Here is a 21,027-nt window from a genome sequence, read left to right as displayed (position 1 = left end):
AGCTCAAAGCTCTTATTATCATTAGCAGGGCTCTTTTGGCTTGATACAAGACCAAATTTGGGTGAATATGACAGCTCCTCAATCACAAAATGTCTATCATGACAAAGTGGGCCTTTTTACCATGTTGGAGGAAGTCCAAGACCTTTCCAAGAGGGTCTAACAATCTTGCAGAGACAGAGACAAAGTAGTTCAACATCCACTCTTATTGCATGTGACAGATTAATTAGTTGCATATGTGGTGTAACATTTTTACTACTATGAATTGACATGTTCAGTCCGTTTCAGCCAGGAAATATCTGTGTTCATAATACCTGTGTGTGTTTGCAATGTATTTTGTATGCCTTCTAATGGGCTTCACCATTGGTCTATTTCTTTGAGGCTCCACCTCGGCACCCTGAGACAAATCTTTTCACTCACAGCCTAATTGAGAGGTACCATTCACCCACTATAGAACCCCAGCCTCTTTTACTTTTTCACTCAGACACCTTGAGAACAGCACTCAGCTGAATCTGTCGTTATTTTTAATTTCTAATGCCAGATACATTTACAATTATATTTCCTTTTATTGACTTTTTTATCTATTTATTTGATCTTTTTAATCTTTTCTATTCTTTAAATCTTGTCTTATTTTTTATTTTATTGTCTTTTTAAAAATTTTACACTATTTTATTGGCAGGATTTTTTGTTTTGTCCTATTTTTTGGCACTAACCTGCGTGAAAGGTGCTATACAAATAAAGTTTGATTCATTGATTGCAAGTAATTCAGCAACCCTCCTTAACTTGGTGCTCACTTGACCTAGTTCAGGTAATCTCATAATCATTCACTGCTGGCTTTGTCTGCTACAGATGCTCAGGCTGCATCACCAGCTAAGGCATCAGTGTTCTCATGCTGCCCATTCCTGCAGCTCCTCTTGTCACCCTCTGTCTACAACGCCTCGATTTCATTTAGCCCCCACCTCCCGAACCCCAGTCTGCTCTGATTGGCCAGCTAGCCCAGTCTGTTGTGATTAGTCAACGATTTCAAAATGTCACACCCCTTCACCAGAAAAGATGATTCTCAGATTGCAGGTGGGGTTACCCCAAAAAAGTCCAGTGGTAGAGAAATCTGAACCAGTTGTTCAGAGCCAGGCTGTAAGGTTTAGCCAGCTCACAAAAAAATGACAGGGTGGTCTTTTTTCACAGTTTGTTGGATGGCAGGCACACATTTACGTGCACAAACACTGAAAAGGTGATTTTTTTCATAATATATCACCTTTAATGGCGGTTGGCAACCAGTTTAATAGGTGCATTGTTGGCATCTTCTGCTCTGGAGTTTTCCCTTTCCTTTGCCAGTGACAGATTAAAATGTGGTGAAAAACAAAAGAAGAGAGTTAGATGATTAGGTGATTATTTGTTATTAAAACCAATATATTGTTCATTTTGATGGATTCGAAAAAAGTTGTCTTTTGTTGTTAACTTTAGTCTGCAACAACAACGAACCTCTACCCTAACCATAACCATGACCCAACCCTGACCAAATTTAAGTAAAATGCAGCACTTAAATGATTTGAAAGTGTAAAATCAGAGGAAAATACATGGGATGTTACATCATTGCCTGCCATCGTTGAAATTCCAGCAGACTTTACAATACGCATGCGCAATCTGGGAACCAATGAACCATCCCGTTGTTGGTACTGTGTTCTCTGCCTCAGACATACCTCACAACTTGCAAAAAAGTCTAGAAAAAAGTTATTGAGTTGAATCTGACTTGAGCTTGTTTTTTCTACGTAAGCGCAAGAGTTATCTTTCCCACTAAATGCTTATTATCTTTATATCAACATAACTTTTAGGAGACAGGTTTGGCTGTGTTCATCAAACTGAATTTGCTGTGAAAATGGAAAAAGCCAAGTGGCTGTAGTTAGTTCGTTTTACTCCAGAAATTATATTTACAGTTCAGTTTTAAAGAAAGGAGACATGACACAAAAGAACAGAGGAGAGGTGAAGATCAAGCGGAACATCAGAGGAAACCAAATGACTTAAGGATTTACAGGCAGGACGAGTAGAGGGGGTAAGGGAGAGAGAAAAGGATTGGAGCAGGCTACTCCAGTGTTTCCTGACATCAGCCCATGCTCCAGCCGGGAGGAGTGAATGAGCAGTAATCTGATTTAAGATGCAATGAGATAAAAAATCCCCACCCTCCCCACCCTAGAGTCGGGTGGGCTTGCCTCCCAGGTTGCTATGCAGCCTCTAATAAAATTTAATCTCAACTCAAGCAACAGAATTGGATTGTGTGAGTGTGAGTGTGAGTGTCTGTTTGTGGGTTTGCTACTGTATATGTGCTTGTGTCACCACACCACCACATGATACACTACAGACTTGTAGATTACAGAGTTATACGTTTATCCAAAATCCAAAAACCAGGCATGTGAGCATGCATGTGCTTAAGCTACATTAAAATCATCAGAGGGGTGATACCTTGCGCATAACTTTTTTTTTTTAAAGTGGGATAATTTTATAATGACGTCATCAGGACATGTAGGACCACATACTGTACACAAAAGATGCATATAGAAAATAATCCCTCCTGTTCAAGTGATAAATGTTAAAAGCTACAGTGCTCAGCTGTTTTAGGAAATAAAAGGATTCCCTCAAACAATTTTTCCAGGAAAAAAGTACTGATAGGGGAACAAATATGCTTGCTTTTTATGGAATTTATTGATAGTAATGAAATATTAACTAATCCTTTCAACCCAGTCCAAGATGAGGGCTCTTCAACGCCAGGAGAACTTACAGTTAATACTATTCAATCGTTGTCACACAACACTCCAGAGAAAGGGTCACTAACCATGGTTTCTATCAGCTTTTATTGGCTCTGTTTTCACACTAATACCTTAGTCTGGCAGAGATATAGCTAAGAGACATAAAATCAATAAAGTTTGATAGAAAGCAAAGTTTGTGACCCTCTTTTTATTGGTGAAACAGATGGACCTGTCAGATCTCATGAGGTTTCTGTTTTGAAAAGGAGACTCGACACAGTTTTCCGAGGGCTTAACAATCTGACTGCATTGAGACCCAGTGAGTGGATTTTCTCCACATTAAAGCTGTGCGTGCAAACACAGCTCAGTATGTGTGGGACCAAACAAAAGAAAAAGGGAAAATAGGCAGTTGTGAAAATCCCAGCATTGTCAGGTGGTGACACGAACCAGATGTCATATCTTGTCTCGTCCTCTATAGTGTCTCATTTTTTACAGCCTTCTCTCGTGGCTACATCTCCCCCTGTTCAGATCTAATAACTCTTTAAATACCACTGTGTGTATGTGCCGGTTTTCCTCCGGGAGGGCTACGATACAGCCAAACTGGGCAGCTCCGACTGGGCCAACGCAAGAGGGGAGGGGCCCCCACAGGATGTTAGCTTTGACCCAGCTGGAACCACAGGAGGCTTTTTATAGTGACATTTGCCCCAGGCTGTGGCTTCCCAACGACACAGCGGCTGTTTCACCGAAGCAGGAAGCTCAGTCGAGCTGAACCAATGCAGATCCGCCTCGCAGGAGTGGCAGACAGCGCGTTAGGACCTTACAGAGTAGGGCAGTTAATTTTTTTATGGCTTCAGAGTTTGATTGTCCTGAGCGGTGTCATGGTTCGAAGTGATGTCAGCGGCAGTTCTGTGGCTGAATTTGAGTCAGTCACAGAGAGTGGGAGAGGAAAACTTTGGTGTGTTTTGGATGAATTAAACTGGAGCATGTGCACAAACTATGCCGCGTTACCATGTGTATGGGTGCATAAGTCGAGGCAAGTCTGAAGCCTTAAAGTATTCAAAATGAAACTCTGCTCATGGACTGAATGATGAAATGCAAGCGAAAAAGAAAAAGCAGACATACCATAGTACTACAACTCTTGCACTGAAATGGTTAAAGTACAAACTTTCAGGGTCTTTTATTAATAATATTAATTATAATAATAATAATACATATATTTTTGGATATTATTAATTACTGTTGTTACACACAGCATCATATTTCATAAGCTTCTCACATGTAAGTAACCAGTAACTACAGCTGAACGCAGCGAGTTACATGTATAAAGTAACAAAGAATGAAAATACTCAAGTAAAGTAAGAAGTACATTGAAATTGTGCTCAGAGAAAGTAGTTAAGAAAATTCCACTACAACTTATCTGTCTCTGCCTTTTCTTCTCCCCGACACACAAACAGGTTAACACGTTTTGTATTTATCATTCTTTCTGTTATCTATTAACACACACTCATATTCTCCCTCTCTCTCTCTCTCTCTCTCTCTCTCTCTCGCTCTCGCTCCCTCTCTCTCCCCCACACACACATTTACCATCCCACTGCAGAGTTGCAGCCAAAATCCACTGGCTTTTTTGCCAACTAGCTATGCTCCAGGCCCCTTTTGCAGGTCCCTGCTGGAAAATGACAACTGCAACTACAAGGTCTATATGAATAATCTTGGTATCTATATAAAGGTTACACTTGTGAGATTTCAGCGGAGGTGAAGGATCAAGTATATATGTTACTGGGTCAGAGTAAATGAAGATGGAACACAACATGAATTAAAGATTTCATGTCTGCCTGAAAAAAATAAAAACTTTCAGAGTGAATATCTCCTATGTAATAATGCAGATGAAGCCCATCCTCTTGGAATCCATAGAACAACACCTGAACATAATCTGTGCCAAATTCCATGCTGATAAAGTGAATCAGGGCAAAGTAACAGGCTTTAGTAGGGACATGGTCAGACAGACTCTCCCAATAGGCACAACTTGACACAGCTGTTCCATGTGAGGTTTCTCACTGTAAAACTCATTTAATTTCCCCCTTCTGTTTTAATGACGACGTGTGAACATCTGTCTCTCCAGAAACGATCTTTGTAGTGCAACGTAATGTCAGACCTTGGAACAGACTCAACGTACAGTAATTTGTGTATCTCAGCAGCGCATTGGTGAATCTGGGTGATTGACTTGTGTATAGAACCGTCACAGCCAGTAGAATCGACGGACAGCATCAAAATCCCTCCAAAGGACACCATCCGCTATCTGTGAGGGGGCGAACACACTGACGCACTTTTTCCCCCTGATGCCATTTGACATGCAACTTCCGCCTGTGTAGTCGAAGTAGGAAAGACGAGGCGGATTGATATCTTGAAATGACGAGCCATCTTTATGCTAGCTAACGGAATCAGATTTATGGATCAAAACACAACTTCTCCTGCAAATACTTTGACGGTTAGACATGATTTAAGTATGTCACAGTTGATACGAACATTGGTCAGCTGCTGGGAGGCTGAATGTTTGTCTGAGAGTTAGAGGAAGGATAGCGTTGGAATCTGCAGAGGCTGGGCGTTAGATAGGTTAATGATATGTAGCTTGTGTTGTAAGTATGTTGTAAGCAGCAACTACCAAGTCTGACATCTGTAATATATTACCATGTAAAGTTGTCGTGTTTAGGTGATATGCTGACTTTGTTGTTTGGTGTTTTAATTATGTTTCGTGTAGGTGAAAAGGGTTGGCATTGGCGTGTAGCTGAGTGTCTCCCCATTCTGTGCAGATGCCGTATGGCTTCATAGCTTCATGTTTAGCATGTAGCATATGTGATTCAAACTATAATTTTTATGTCACTTTTTGATACGAACATTTTTTTTGTCTTCTTCGGCTGCCTATTTGATGGTAGTTGGTCAGAGAGTTATAATAAACACACTATTGGAATCAGTGAACTCTGAGCTTTAAATTGATATGTAACTTGTGTTGTTAGCTTGGAATATCACGACTCTATATGTAGACATATCCGACACGTTTCTAACCGTTCTGTGAATATGCTGAATGGCTATATTGCCTCATGTTGAGAAAAATGACGAGTGATTTGGTCCAATTGGGTCAGAACCAAGGCCTGATTAGGTCCCTATGGAGTCACGTCAAACCTCACATGTCTTTAAGGAAGTTACTTAGTATGTCAAATCCCAATGAAGTCACTTTTCCCTTGTTAGAAATTGTTGATTTTACCCATATTCATTGTAGGGTTTCTATTTGCCTTTAAAACATCTGGTATGAACTCAACAGGTACTGTGAGAAGTGATAGCTGCGGTAGCCAGAAAAAAAAAGAAACGGATCACTATCACATAATAACTTCAAAAGTTTGTTGTTATAACAAGATATTTTTTTCCCGTTATACCTGCCTCTGTGTTGTTTGGAGAGAAATGACGCTGCCTCTAGAGGGCTGGATGCATTCTTCCTCCTTCACATCACAATATCATCAACTTTCAGTAACAGCAACCATGTCTCCACCTAAGCCTGAGCCAAATCCTGTAAATGAGCAATTTTGATTGATGAACCTGTTCACTGCACATATTTTTTTTATGGTTAAAAAATGAGTTCCATGTTATAAGAATTTATCAATTTACAATAGGAAAAGTTTTACTTTGTAACAGGCTAAGTTTGTATGACCTAGTAATGTACTAACATTAAAACCTCTTGTTATAACATGAAAAATTATCCAGTTATTACAATGAACTTCACACTACTTTTTGTTACATTACTCCAACACCAGAATTTCCCAGTTTGGGATCAATAAAGTAGGTCTCTATAGATAGATTGATCTATCTATCTATCTTATCGACTCAAAAATGTGCAGACTGACATAGTAATAATGTCACATATCCAAAATTAAAACAAAATAATGTTTATTTATAACAGTGAAAAAGAAATGAAATCAATAAATATATACAATATTTTACCAAATGCCCATAAGCGTTAACAATATTGTAAATATATATATTGGGAGGCTAACAATATAATGCATGTTTCACTTTCTTGCCAAAATAGAATCAGCCTAATGTCTGTGTTTTAAGTGCAGCGCTGGAGTTGGGCTGTGATTAGCCTATAGCTCAGCAAAATAGACTGGAAGCAGAAGTAAACAACAAGCTTGATCCGTCCAAATTATTTTTAGAAATGCTCTCCAACTACTCTAATGCTCACTCATAATATTGTACAGGGTCCCAAGAGGTTGCATCCTAATTGTCTATTTTACTCCCCTGATTTTTTTTTTCTTGAGTGGCACCTTTTGCAACAATCATGTTCATGAACGTTTTATACTTTTACATGTTATTTTATCAATCTTACACTGAGTAAAAATTCCTCCAAAAGGGCCTGCAGGGTTGAGGAGATTAATGCAGGTGAGATTGGTGTTTTGCCTCATTATTCATGGTTAGTTACAGAAGCTGTTTGTTTTTTTGTGTGTCTCCCCAGGGACTGTGATGTCGGTCAAATTAACTACATGTACGCTCAATACGTTAAAAACACTATGCAGCCTCTCAACATCGTAGATGTCACCAAGGACCAACGCTTCCCCTGGACAGTCAGTACTCTTTCCTTTGTTTTCCCCATTTCTTTTCTCCATTTGTTGTTTTCTTCTTTTCCCACAGTGAGTAATTATCCCTCTTGTCCTCTGACAGAGTGACAACCCAGATCACACCAGCAACCAGATAAAGAGTTTGCTCTGCACTCCCATCAGGAATGGCAAGAAGGACAAAGTCATAGGTAGGATCTTTCTCTCTCTCTCTCTCACCCTTCGGAGTGCTAAACCTGGACTTTAATCACCTTTTCACCTGTGCGTGACTGTAGCTTAGCTACAGGTCTGTTGGGACAAAGCAATCACCCAACCCAACATAGGTTTTCAAGATAATTTAACCAATTGGGACCCAAAGTGCCTTCTAACAAAGGATTCTAAAAACCTAAAAACCAGAGGATTTTTTGAAGAACGTAACATTCATTACAACCTTAATTTCAAGTAAATGGTTTACAATAAAAGGTTTGTGCTCTCCGATGGTTTTATTCCATGTTTTTATCTGCTTCAGAGAAATCAATGTTTTAGAGACCGTGTGTCTGAATCTTCTTAGTCAGTGTGATTGTTGTTTCAGGTTACTGGTGTAGCTTACCTCGTAGTGGTCGACAGCTCTTGTCTGAACTGCAACTTCAATCATTTTTTCGCGGACTGGTCTAAGACCACCATCTTAAAGGGACATATGTTGCAGACATAGACTGTATATAAACATGGACGTAGCGTCCGTGACGTCACCCATTGGTTTCTGCAGGCCAGTTTTGAAGCCCAAAGTGGGCGGTTCTGCAGCGGCTTAGCCGTTGCCATGTTGGAAGGGCATGACTCCTCCCTTACTCCAAATAATCCAAATTAATCCAAATATGAAAAAGGGGTGGAGAGTGGCTGAGCCGAATGCAGACCGGTCACTGAAACACACCCACCTACCGCGAAGCTGCCCTGTTAGCTGAGGCTAAGGAGCTAGGCTCAGGAGCTAGGCTAAATGCTACCTTCCGAATGCTAGCCGGCACTCGCGGGTTTGCCTGCTCTCGCGGTCTTGGGTGCTCGTCGGCGCTCGGTTGCTCGCAGGCGCCGTGGCCGTGATGCTGCACACGGTTTGGGAGTGGTAACCGTCGGTCGTCCCAGCCAACGTTACAAGTGGTAGAAAAGACATGAAAATACAATTTATGTTACTAAAATTATACTATACTATCTTAAAAATGCCTCCAATTTTTTATAATATATAATGGTTGTAGTTTTCACCACTATATTTTAATTCTAATAAGTTAATGCAAATATAATTTACGAGCAGTTATATGTGGTGAGTATTAGTGGATTTATAGTTTCGTAGTTTTTTTTTTCTTCACCAAGCCCCGGCTGTCTATCAAATAGACCACACCCCTAATTATGCAGAATTTCAAGCAGTAATATAATATAAATGGGCGAGTTATAAAAAGATTCATCCCCCCAGAGTTGTCACAAAGGAGGGGATTAGCCATTGGGACCAAAAGCGTTTTTTTAACCAGGCTGTAAACATGTTTAATTATGCTGTAAAGTTGGGCATTTTAACATGGGGCTCTATGAGGATTTACTCGCTTTTGGAGCCAGCCTCAAGCGAGCATCTAGTGAAATGCAGTTTATAGCACTTCCGCATAGGCTTCATTTCTCAGCCTCAGAGTTGGCCCCTTGGTTGCAGACAATATAGTTTTGAGTAAAAAGCCACTTTCGGGGCTCACCTACAAACATGCACAGTATATCAGTCCATCTCAGAGAGACGTGTGCACCGTGAACACTGATCCCAGATTGCTTCAGTCCTCAAACTGTTTCTGTGGGGTTTTTTTCATTTACTTTTCAAAGCATTGATTATTAACAGTCTTAAATCCCAGACCTGCGAGCACTTAAAGCCAGCGCAGCATTACCACTTTTATTATTCGTCCATGAATAGTCCTGCCACTCCATCCATCACAGTGATTATCGTCAGCATAATTAGCTGAAAGCAGCTCCATTAGGGGGGCCACAAAGATGACTAATGTCCCTCAGTGATCAAACAAAGCAGGTCCTCGTCACCTCTCCACCACCCCTGAAGAGTCCCAGTTGATGAGCAAGATCAAAACAGCTCTAAATATTACAGTGAAATTTTCCTTGTCCTTTACCTCGAACAAATTTATTCAGATTTCCTAATGTTTCGCTTCATGAATACATTATTAACATTAGAGATGCAATGTTCTCTTCCATGTCCTTATAAGGTGCAGATTCGTGCCAAGGTGAAACAAAAAGTGGTAATTGTATCTCATTTCAGGATTATGTAACAAGGCCCTTTGCATAAATCTGTAAACCTTTGGCACACACCAGTTGACCCATCAACTCATCATCTTACTGTAGACCTTGCTCTCAGTGCTCAAAATTTAGCTGGGCCCTTGTGTTCAAACAGGAAGTGAAGCAAACATTTGCCTTGTGTCGTTCACACAAATTTGACAGCTGGATCTGTTTTTTATAATCAGCCCCAAACGATGTCCTGCAACGTCCTCATTTAGCAGCTAAGGTTCAAACATTTACGTCCAAGTCAAATCTTTCCCCTCACTCTTTATGCAACGCTATCACCCTCTTGGCAATGCATACAATTTACAGCTTAAAATACTACCCGGCCACAGATTTGTGACAAGGTTTATTTCTGGTCCCACAAAACCTTTCAAAAGTGGACAAGGACAGTGTTGGCAACCAGTAGGAGCCACGCATGTTTTTCTGTCTCTCCAGGTGTATGTCAGCTGGCCAACAAGATGGATGAAGCGTCGGGCAGTGTGAAGGCCTTCAACAGGAATGACGAGCAGTTCCTGGAGGCATTTGCCATCTTCTGTGGTCTCGGCATCCAGAACACACAGATGTACGAAACGGTGGAGAGAGCCATGGCAAAGCAGGAGGTCACGCTGGAGGTCAGCATCACACACACACGCACGCACACACAACACGCGTGCACACACACAATGGGCGGCTGTGGCTCAGGAGGTAGAGTCGCTCGGCCACTAGTCCACATGCCATTGTGTCCTTGGGCAAGACACTTAACCCTAACTTGCCTCTGACAGCTCTTCCGACAATGTAAGAATGTGGCGGTAAATAGCCGCGCTGTATGAATGTGTGTGAATGGGTGAATGGGAGAGGAGAACCGGGCCTGAGACAGGTCATTATTACAGAGAGGTTTTTACTTTAAATTGACCTTGTTTTATAAATGGATATTTTGTCATATTTCAGAGAGAGGTTATTCTGTTTAGTGATCTAAAGATATATTCCATTAATGGAACAATTTTCTGATTACTTATCAGTAATCAGTTATCAGACTTTTACAGTCTGGGGAGGTGAGATCAGCATTTAGACGTCATTGCAAAGTAAATTCTATAAAGATGGTTGATAAGCTCTCGTCAGACCAAATTCTCACTATGCCAGTGTTACATTCTTCAGGATTATCAGGATTACACACACATTACCTGTGATAATCAAATTTTCACAGTATTGGACTTGAAAAATTGGAGCCGATGGAGACCCCTATATTTGACCTATATGACTTTTGCTCAGAGTTTACTCATAGTCATGACCAAACAGATTGATACCATGTCAAACTAATTGTTGTTGTGGCTGCATTTTGTTAAAACAAATGACCAAAAAGTTTCATTGTTACATTTGCAGACACAGCTCAACAACGAAAATATCATCTAAATAAAGAAGAATTATGATTAAAGATTGTGAATATATCAAAGATAGCATTTTTTGTTTAAAATCACTTGATATGCTGCAAATACTATCTTTTATGTTTATTTCTAATTAATTTAGCCTAATTAATCTACAAGCAGAGTGCTCTCATGTACACTGTTGCTGATTTAGTCCCCCTAGAGATGACGTGTTTTCTTTTTTACAGCCACAGTCATTGTGTCATGCGTCATTTCATGTGTGGAGTAAAAGATAATGGGCAAAATATAGAGTCATGTACACCTTCATCAACCATTTGTGGAACTGATTTAGAAACAACTTAGTCACTCTACCAGAAATGATACACAGCAAAAATCTGCAGAATGGAAAGTTAATCAGCTTAGTGAACAATTTGTTATGAAAGCCTTTGACAAATCCACAACAAGTTCAGCAAACTGTAGGTTTTTATCAAGTCAGCTAACAATGCCATCCTAATGTGGATGACGCACAACACCCAAGAAGGCACATAATTGTGACTAGTAGAACAGTTCGGGATGAAAACAAGAGAAGGTTAAGAAAAATCTGTATGTTTAAGATATTAGTGTTTAAAATAAAACAGCATTTGATTAAATATCTGCAGTTTCTGATGTATTGGATTTGTCAATGTAGAACATCATTGTCTACATGGCCTTTTAATATGTAATAATGCTCAACTCTCTCATACATTTTCTTGCTAAAAAGCTATACACATAAAACACACTACAAAAAGAAAATGTATTTAATCTGGCAATAGAACACATTTCGTCTTGTTTTTTCTAGCTATCATCGTATACTTTTTGATTTGATTGTTTTCTACATAGCACAATGTCTCCTCTGAATCAGTTTAGGATCAGAGTTTCATGCAGATAGAAAAGTAGAATCGATCAGCGATAAATATGTAACATTTGAGTCATGATAACAAGTAATGAGATACTGTATCAGAGGTAGCAGTAGTAGTCAAGTAACTGGATATGAGCATAACAGAGAGACGGAATTAAAAAATATGTCACTTCAGAACTCTGTGAGCTCAGTTGTTGAATTTCTATCGTTGTGAAGAACAAGTTTGAATTCAAGACCTCGAAAATGAGAACACTTTTCAAATTGTGAAGATTAAGTTCAGTTGTGAAGGTCCTGACAAGTATATAAGTGTAGAGAAGTAAAGCCTGTGTGTGTGAGAGGATTTCACAGCAACAGCCACAAATTCATTATGACTGAGCACACACACACACACACACACACACACACACACACACACACACACACACACACAGACGCACAATCCACTATCAAGGCCCCCTGACTTCACTTAGCATTTGCTCTCCCTCTCCTACTCTCACTCACACACATGCATACAAACGATACACTCTTTCTGTTCCCGGTGTGTGTTCTCCACGTCGGAGCTGTCAGCTTCAAGGTGTCAGAGCTGACGTCTCCTCTCGGCTGCAGCTGACGCCCGCCTCCCGCCTCAGGTTTCACACGCACTGGTCAAAAGCACTGTACTGCACCTCGTCTTCTCATCCCGACTTTAATGAGAAAAAGACTGTGGCTGCAGTTGCCTAGAGATCAGAGCTGGACTTACGAACAGGTGGACAGCTGGATCTCTTCTGAAATGGAATCATCAGCTCTGTGCTTACTTACTTTCAATACAGAATGTGAAGAGCATTGCACCAGTCCTTCAACGTGGGCCCTCAATGAACTTTTTCAAATGAAAGCTGATAAGTGATTCGAGACCACCATCCGTAGAAAATACTTTTTCGCTCATACGGTACAGTCAGACATTGAAATAACACCAACGATGTAGCTTTGAAGAAACTGGGCCAAAATGTGCTTTTAAGACTAAAACTGAGAAACAGAGATGTCTGCCACTGTGGGGAGTCTTTGATCACACGACAGCATCCGTACGGATAGTTATTAATATATTCAAAGCCAATCACAGGCAGGGAGAAATTGTGCTAGGGATATTTGTGCATCATTAGTATGAGATATAGACAAAATTAAATAAATAAATAAAAATATGTGACATAGTACTGCACATTTTGTGGAAAATAATTTTAGAAACTGTTTGTCTGATGTCTGATTTTAAAATGTCTAATTAAAAACCTGGAAAAAAGCTGAAATCATACAAACACAAAACCAGGAGCCATCTGAACTGAATTGCGGCACCAGTGACTTTATTAGCTCCTTCTGTGCATTTTCTACCGTGACAAGTAAAAATGCATAAGGGATGCAAAGATTACAGATAAAATAACAACTCTAACCAGATTTGTGTTGGTTTCCTTATTTACTTTAATCATGGAGGAGAAATTACAATTTCAAAACAATCTGAATGTAAAATGTGTGAGTAATTTGTTTAGACTAATATGGCTGGCAGTGAGCTGCTTGTTAGTATAACTTCATTATGTTTCAGTTAATGTCAAGGATGGGCACGAGTAGTAAATTCCATGATCGAGTGATCGCATCAATTCCTCGAGGGCTATTTTTGGAACGCAACGCATCTTTCTGCAGCAATAACAATGCACAGCAATACTGCCTACCCAACTGGTTATGCTTATTCTCAATCAAAACAACCACAACTTCAAAACATTTTTTCCTTACAAAAACATTATTAAATTTCCGGTTCACACTTTACTTGACTTAACGTCGAACAAATGCTGTAGGCCTGTAACGGTAAAATGGCGACTACTCGAGGAATCGATCACTCACGGCCATCCCTAGTTAATGTACATATATAATACATAACTTTTCCACAACAACTTGACTATGTCAAATATTTTGTTAAGTTGTGTACTTACATTATTTGTACTGTTTTTTATTTCTAGAGAAATTTGTAATTTCGCGTTTTCTACAGATAGTCTGCCCGTCTCATCTGTTGTCTAATGTGTGTTTGTTCCAGGTCCTGTCGTATCACGCCTCCGCCACAGAGGAGGAATCACGGGAACTCCAGGTAACGGCGGTAAATCTACATTTATTACTTCTAACCATACACACCTACATGCACAAACCTGTATGAACACACACACACAGGCGGATGTCGTCCTTCGGGGTCAGAGGAAGTAGTGTGTGTCGCAGAGATGCAGTCATGTAACACAACAACACACTGTTGCATCAGCAAGGAAGGACCAGTAATGCAACTCTATAAAGTGCAACAGTATGGTTCCGGAAGTGAAAAATAATGTCGAAAATATCGAAGGTAGACTTACCACAAGCTACGAGGTTGTGAAACAATGGTATATGCACATGTAGAAGCCACAAGTCTGTGTGAAATCAACCTTGTTGTAAAATACTACACTACCCACAATCGTAAAGTGTAACATCGACGTCTCTGATTGGTGGAAACGCTTACTACATCTGGAACTTCATGTCGGCTAGTGATGCTGCATCCATTGTTCACGCTTACATATTTATCTGTTGTCAGACAATGGAATGACAGTGTCTGAAAAGGCGACAGGTTTACTAGCAGTCACTTCACAGCCATTTCCAAGCTGTTGCTCTCCCCTCTTAAAATCCTGATTTTGTAACCGTTCTGTCATCTGACAAAATCACGGCAGGCAGGGTACAGTCTGGTTGAACTCAGTCAGACATTTCAATCAGGAGAGACAAGTGGATGAAGAATGATTATTTATTAGTGATTTAACAGAATGATATGTGATGACAAAGTATTGATAGTATTGAGTCTTTGGTGCTTAGACTCAATGGGGAGGTATTATGCTAGTAAGTTAATAGTCTGTGAAGACTCAGGGAAATGAAACTGGAAGTGCGCATGCGTGAGTAGGATAAATGAGAATTAAACTTCCACCATAGTTTGCGTGAGAGTAGTCTTCGTGACTGAACTTACACTAGAACTAAATCTGTGTTCACACGTACAGCTCCTTCAGCTTTTGTCTGGAGGTAGACGAGAGAGTTACTGCATCACGACAAAAAGAAATGGAAATTATTAAAGAGGTTATCAATTATTTAAAAAGTGTTATCGTAAGTGTAATATTAATATAGTAATCATAGTTCTTTTTTATTACACCCCTATAACCACATACATTGCTTTGTAGGTGAAAATTATCATTACATCATATTATCAGATTATTATCAGATTACAATCAATAATTTGAGGTAAGCCACAGATTTTTTTTGTCAAACCTCTCATGTAGAAATGGCTTGGGTATCATTGTACACCAAACATCCCAAACCGTAAAGGAGCTCCCTGCTGTCAGTGTGTCTTGATAATTGTGTTAATTATCTAATTTGAATGTATGTCATCGGTTTGCTGACTGACGCCTAAAGGCATCTCTCCGAATACAAGCCAATCGCCATAGTCCAGCTTCCACAGCAAGACCACGGCATATAGTACAGTATGTGTGTGTGTTCCTCAGCCATTATGTTAGCGAACCTCACAGTCTCGAGCTGACCGCTAGCTCCAACTTCATCTGATTGGACAAAAGGTGTGAACGCATGGCCCATGCATCCAGGGCTCCATCTGATTAGTCAAAACGTTTGTATGCTGAGTATGTGAACGCAAGTTTTCTCGAAGTTTCTCCAGGGCTTTTGTTGACGTGGCAGAGATGAGGCGGTGGGAGTTCTCCAAACAGGGTGTAGCCATACGTATGAGTTGGAGGAATTGTTGGTTTATTTATTCATAGTCTTGTTTCACCTTGTTTACAGGGTAAAACTCAATTGGATTAATTTCCAAAACAGCAACATTATCTTTTACAGCATCAAAGTCACCCCTATATGTAAACTCAATAATATCTCCATGGAAACAAAGAAAATAAAAAATAAAAAATCCTGATATGGAAACACTGAGTGAAGCTGAATGAAGAACACAGACATCAGTCACTATCGGTCATCTCCTCCATCTTCCTCCCTCTGCAGCTGATGCAGGTGACACTGCTGCTGTCTCGGCCTGTAGCTATAAATGCACAAAAAAGATATGTGGCAAAGTAAGAATACATAGAGAGAACTTTCATTTAAACTTGTTCGTAACAGTTCACCATTATACTAACGAGCACGCTGTGGTGATGTAAAACACCCTGCAGTAGACTGAGGTAGTTGAACATATGACAATTTTACGTGTTGGCTAAAGGGGTTTCACTTATTCGTTGAGTTTATTTTGCAATGTGTTTTTTGCACATTCATATCGCGATGATGATGAAAATACAATATATCTGTCAGACTTTAATATGCATGTACATACGACACTGTATCTGCAGCGTTTCTGCTTTTCCAAACGCTCATGTGTGTGTGTTTTGTGTTTTAAAGGTAGCCACAGTTCCGTCTGCACAGTCGTTGCGTCTTCTGGACTTCAGCTTCAGTGACTTCGACTTGTCAGACACAGAAACCACGTTGGCTACCATCCGCATGTTTGTGGACCTTAACTTGGTCCAGAACTTCCAGATGAAGTACACGGTGAGAACTGAGCAATTAGGCATTTGCCTTTAAAATGCAACTTTACATTGTTAGTGTTAATGTATCCATCAAACACTTTGGCCCACTGCGGGATATTGTGCCTAAAGAATTCCATGGAATTTTCTGTGAATAATCTTCACTGCAAATTCTAAACTTTTCTTTTTCATTCCTTCATGTCTCTTCCTCATGGCAGAAATTTCTAATAGTACACAAGAAATATTAAAAATCAATATCTCATTGTTCAAGGAGGACATCATTTGCTTTTATAGTTTTCCCTTTCCTGTCACTACTTCATAATTAATGTCAACTATTGTTTTGCCAGTTAAATGTTTTTAAAGTGAAGCTGCAGCAGTAGGAAATGTTCGGTTTGCATTAGCACTAACTTAATACAGTATATGTCTAGGAACATCGCCACAGACACTCAATTCATGATACTGCAAATATATAACTACATATTACAAAATAAATTACCCCTGCTTCCAGCCTTTATGCTAAGCTATGCTAATGAGCACCCAGCTGCCGAACAATCCTTATTTATTCACTTATCTTTGTAAGACGGACAATATTACACCATAGCACAATCCTCAAGGCTTTGTAATAATGAAGTACATCAGAGCAACATCAAAACCACAAAAGCTACAACAGACAACAACACACTAACATCAGTTTGTTGTGGTTCTCAGAATGTCATGGAAAAAGACGAGAGCAGATTCCCGTCTTATTGATGCCAGAAATAAATCTGTTCCGCATTGTCAGCAGCATTAGACCAGAAGTGTGTGTGTGTGTGTCGTGTGTCCGTGTGTGCGTGTTTGTGTGTGCACGTGTGCACGTGGTCTGGATGATGAGCGAATGCATTTACAACTGAGTTAATATTTGAGAGTATTTGCTTGCATCCTTAAGAGAGAGCCCCGGAGACCACCCACACAAACACAACTGAAACCCTCACACACTCTACCTACCATCACCACAGTCTGTCAGACCCACCTCTCTGCTCATCTGACTACCCCCTCCTCTGCGCCAACACTGCACGGTTGCTGGCGGGTTTGGCTCACATCTGCAGCGCACTCTCCATGTGAAGAGGTCCTTGTATGTTGGTGGCTGACCTCCAGAGTGCCTGCGGAGAGAGGCCTCATAAAGAGCAGCTTTGATTGGAGTTGATTAGATCCCTCGAACAGCGCTGCCTCTCTGTTTGACGTTCACACTGAGACCTGACACACTGACCACCCGGGAGCATCACAACCTGGGGGTTAAACTATAAAACAAGTAATCATTACATAATTCTAACACATTTATGGTTGCGTAGTCATTTATTCTAATCTGATAGTGTGTAATGATTCCTGTGGAGAAAACAAACAAACTAATGTGCTAAATTATGATTTGGGGTTCTTCTGGTGCCCAACATTAAAATATGTTTGCTCGCTTTGTCTTCACAGTGAACATGCAGTGTAGCACAGACCAACCAAGCACAGGGCATTGATTTGCTGAGTCTTCACTTTCACAAGAGGCAAACCCCCTGACACTCGAGTCTCTTTGCTCTTCACATTTTGTTTTTACTTCTACTTCAGTAAGTTATATGGTACATGTCACTCTGCTATGTAGAGGAATAGTTTAAAGCCAGGGACACACCAACACTAGATCAAACAACTCACATCGACAAAGACCGCCTGCTGTGTCTGCTCTCGTCGCATACGTCTGGCTGCGTTAGGCAAACAAAATTGTACCTGGAACACACTGTGTGTATCTGAACAGCCAATCAGAGTGATCTGTTTTATCAGCTGACTCCGTCGCTTCTTGAACTTGTTCAGTCGGCAGAAAAGCAGCTTATCGACGAGTATAGATGAACAGCAATTTTGAGGGTGCAGAACACACCGCCAAGAATTGGACTGTGCTAGAGCTCCAGACCCTGAAGGAGCCAATAGTAACTATTGTGAAGTAAATGAACACATTTGATTGTTAATACTGTATACGCTACTTCAACAAATTATAAACTTATACTGTACTGTGTGTTGACTTAAACCTACACTGATTAAGATTTTTGTGTCCTTCATAGTGACAAACCAAAAGAAAATCTTTGCAGAAATCTGCAGTTTCCCTTAGATCGTTTAGCTTCATTCAGTTAATTTTGGGGGATTTGCATCTATTGCAGGTTTGGTTCAGTATCACTCCTCTCATCAGCTCGGTTTCCATTAGCAGCTGTTTTCTGTGAAAGAGATCAGATAAAGCCACTGTCCAAAAGCCACACGCACAGTTCGAGACCAGCTGGGGAACATGATGGAGCATTTAGCAGCGAAATGCTGCTCATGCAGGAGTTGTTGTAGACCAAAACAGAGCTAAAAGAGAGTGAATATTGGACTTAACACAAAAAGTCAACTCCAAATGACTGACGATATTGCTCTGGATTTGCTGGGAGTGTGTAAAAATGCAAGTGTTTACTTTCCCCAGAACTACCATAACAAATACAGAGGGGTAATTTTTGTGTTTAATTTCGGTCAGACTGAGCTTGAAAGGATTCTTGTAAAGTAGGTTTATTTGGAAAAATTGTAGGAGAATCTTCCCTCAGATTATGTCGTTCTGCGAAGGTTGCATTTCCCAAATTTACACAAAGGAGGTGGAAAAGTTTGCACAAACCATAGTCACCATGGACATCATTGTAATAGTAAGAACCACACTGAAAAATGCTGCATTTCCCTTGAAGGTAACACCTATTTATTATTAGTATGTAGTGTTGAGGCCCCATCTTATAGATGGGCTCCAAGTTATCTATATTCAAGGATTTATCATTTATATTTTGTGCTTGCATGTATTTTACAAAAAAAATTTGAGCACAATGAAGCTACCAAACAAATAACTAACTTAGTTAACTTAACCCTCTAACTTTCCCAACATATACAAACACATTGCACTGGAAGTGGGAGAAATGGTCCAAAGGATAAACTGAAGATGAAAATGGCTCAAAGGGATCTTTTTGCAATTTGTTTCTTCTGCAGAGTCTATGCCAGTGGATTCTGAGTGTGAAGAAGAACTACAGGAAGAATGTGGCCTATCACAACTGGAGGCACGCCTTCAACACTTCCCAGTGCATGTTCACGCTCATTAAGTCAGGACGCTTACAGGTCAGTGCAGCAACTCTGGGTTAGAGCTGAGACTATTCTATGACAGCCGACCTTTCTTTTAATTTAGAAAATCATTGATTGGATTGATTCCCGACAGACAGGCAATGTTTTATTATCCGAGTTCTAAAGGACAGGGCAGTTTACACTGTGGAGAACTGAACTTACTTTTGATGAAAAGAAAACTATTACAGTTTTTATCAAAGTGTCTCCTTGATGGTGCTTAGTAGCACACGTCAGCATGAATTAATATGCTACCTTGAGGTAAAAACAAAATGTGGGCATCATGGAGAGGATGAAGTAGTTGAAGAAATTGTTTAAATGTAAATGTACAGTACATGATTCATAACCAACTGGCTAAATTTTAAATGGTGGTTAGATGTTTCAAAGGATATCCAACATCACCAACTATCAAAAAATGTCAGTGTCTGCCATGCTGGAAGCCTTGACTCCAGCATATGCGGGGACGACCTTGCTGTCCACGCCAAGCTGCGTGTTGAGCACCCACACTGACAATGTGTGGAGCATTACAACAGCCCTGTTTGTACTCAGCCACGAGACTTTTGTATGGTTCGATTGTGGCAAAAGATTGTTCTCTTCTAACAAGCTGCTGTTATGTACATGTAGCTAATGTGTGTAAATATCTTCTCTTTTTTCTATAATCTCTTTTCCTCCTGTTGTCCTCCACTCTACTCATACACCTCCATCCATCTCCTGACAGAATAACCTGAGTGATGTGGAGGTCTTGGCTCTGATGATTGCAACTCTCAGCCACGACCTGGACCACCGAGGAGTTAACAACTCCTACATACAGAGGTACAGTATTAGTCACATAAAAGTCATAAGTACATGTGTGATTGTATATGGATGTGTGGGAGCAAACTGTAACCACCCTGTGGGTTTCTCACTCCTGTGTGTGTGTGTGTGTGTGTGTGTGTGTGTGTGTGTGTATGTGTGTGTGTGTGTCCAGGAGCGACCACCCACTGGCCCATCTCTACTGCCACTCCACCATGGAGCACCACCACTTCGACCAGTGCCTCATGATCCTCAACAGCCCTGTATGTGCTCTCACTCACTCACTCACACACACACACACACACGTGCGTCACCTACTTCTGGATATTTATTCCTGTAATTATTTGGACCAAATATTTTACTGGATTTTATTCACCTGGATCCTTTGCAATGTAACAGGAGTGTTTTTGCCGAAACATTGATCTTTCGAAAATGCTTGAGATTTCTTCCTGTTAAAGGGGATTTTTTTCTTTCCACAGTCGCCAAGTGCTTGCTCATTGTGGGAACTGTTGGGTTTCTCCGTAATATTGTGAGATGTCAACTTTAAAGTGCCTTGAGTTACAAATTACAAATAAAATTGAATTGAATTGAATCTGTGGAACAATATGAGACTTGATTGGTGCAAACTAGTTTGCGATTGTGCTGGCTGCTGTGATGGGTGAATCTTCAAATGCTTGGTTTCGTTTATTTCTTGAGAATCGTAGC

At 40.3% G+C, this 21,027-nt stretch overlaps 1 protein-coding gene across 4 annotated transcripts in view; it reads left to right on the top strand.

The window, feature by feature from the left end:
* Positions 1-21,027, top strand: part of pde5ab (phosphodiesterase 5A, cGMP-specific, b) — a 100,561-nt gene that overhangs the window by 65,602 nt on the left and 13,932 nt on the right. For 2 of the 4 annotated variants that reach the window (XM_035625671.2, XM_035625669.2), the window contains exons 9-16: positions 7,237-7,345; positions 7,443-7,527; positions 10,058-10,233; positions 13,914-13,973; positions 16,271-16,417; positions 19,405-19,530; positions 20,249-20,343; positions 20,498-20,585. In XM_035625671.2, coding sequence (XP_035481564.1) covers positions 7,237-7,345; positions 7,443-7,527; positions 10,058-10,233; positions 13,914-13,973; positions 16,271-16,417; positions 19,405-19,530; positions 20,249-20,343; positions 20,498-20,585 — 886 coding nt within the window. Of the gene's footprint in view, positions 1-7,236; positions 7,346-7,442; positions 7,528-10,057; positions 10,234-13,913; positions 13,974-16,270; positions 16,418-19,404; positions 19,531-20,248; positions 20,344-20,497; positions 20,586-20,801; positions 20,915-21,027 lie in introns of those variants that run through there. The other 2 variants (XM_035625672.2, XM_035625670.2) reach the window with 2 other exon arrangements.

Source organism: Scophthalmus maximus, chromosome 2 (assembly GCF_022379125.1).
Source record: "Scophthalmus maximus strain ysfricsl-2021 chromosome 2, ASM2237912v1, whole genome shotgun sequence".
NCBI classification, from domain to species: Eukaryota; Metazoa; Chordata; class Actinopteri; order Pleuronectiformes; family Scophthalmidae; genus Scophthalmus; species Scophthalmus maximus.
The sequence above is the reverse complement of the archived record's forward strand: the minus strand, read 5'-3'. Positions and strand labels throughout refer to the sequence as shown.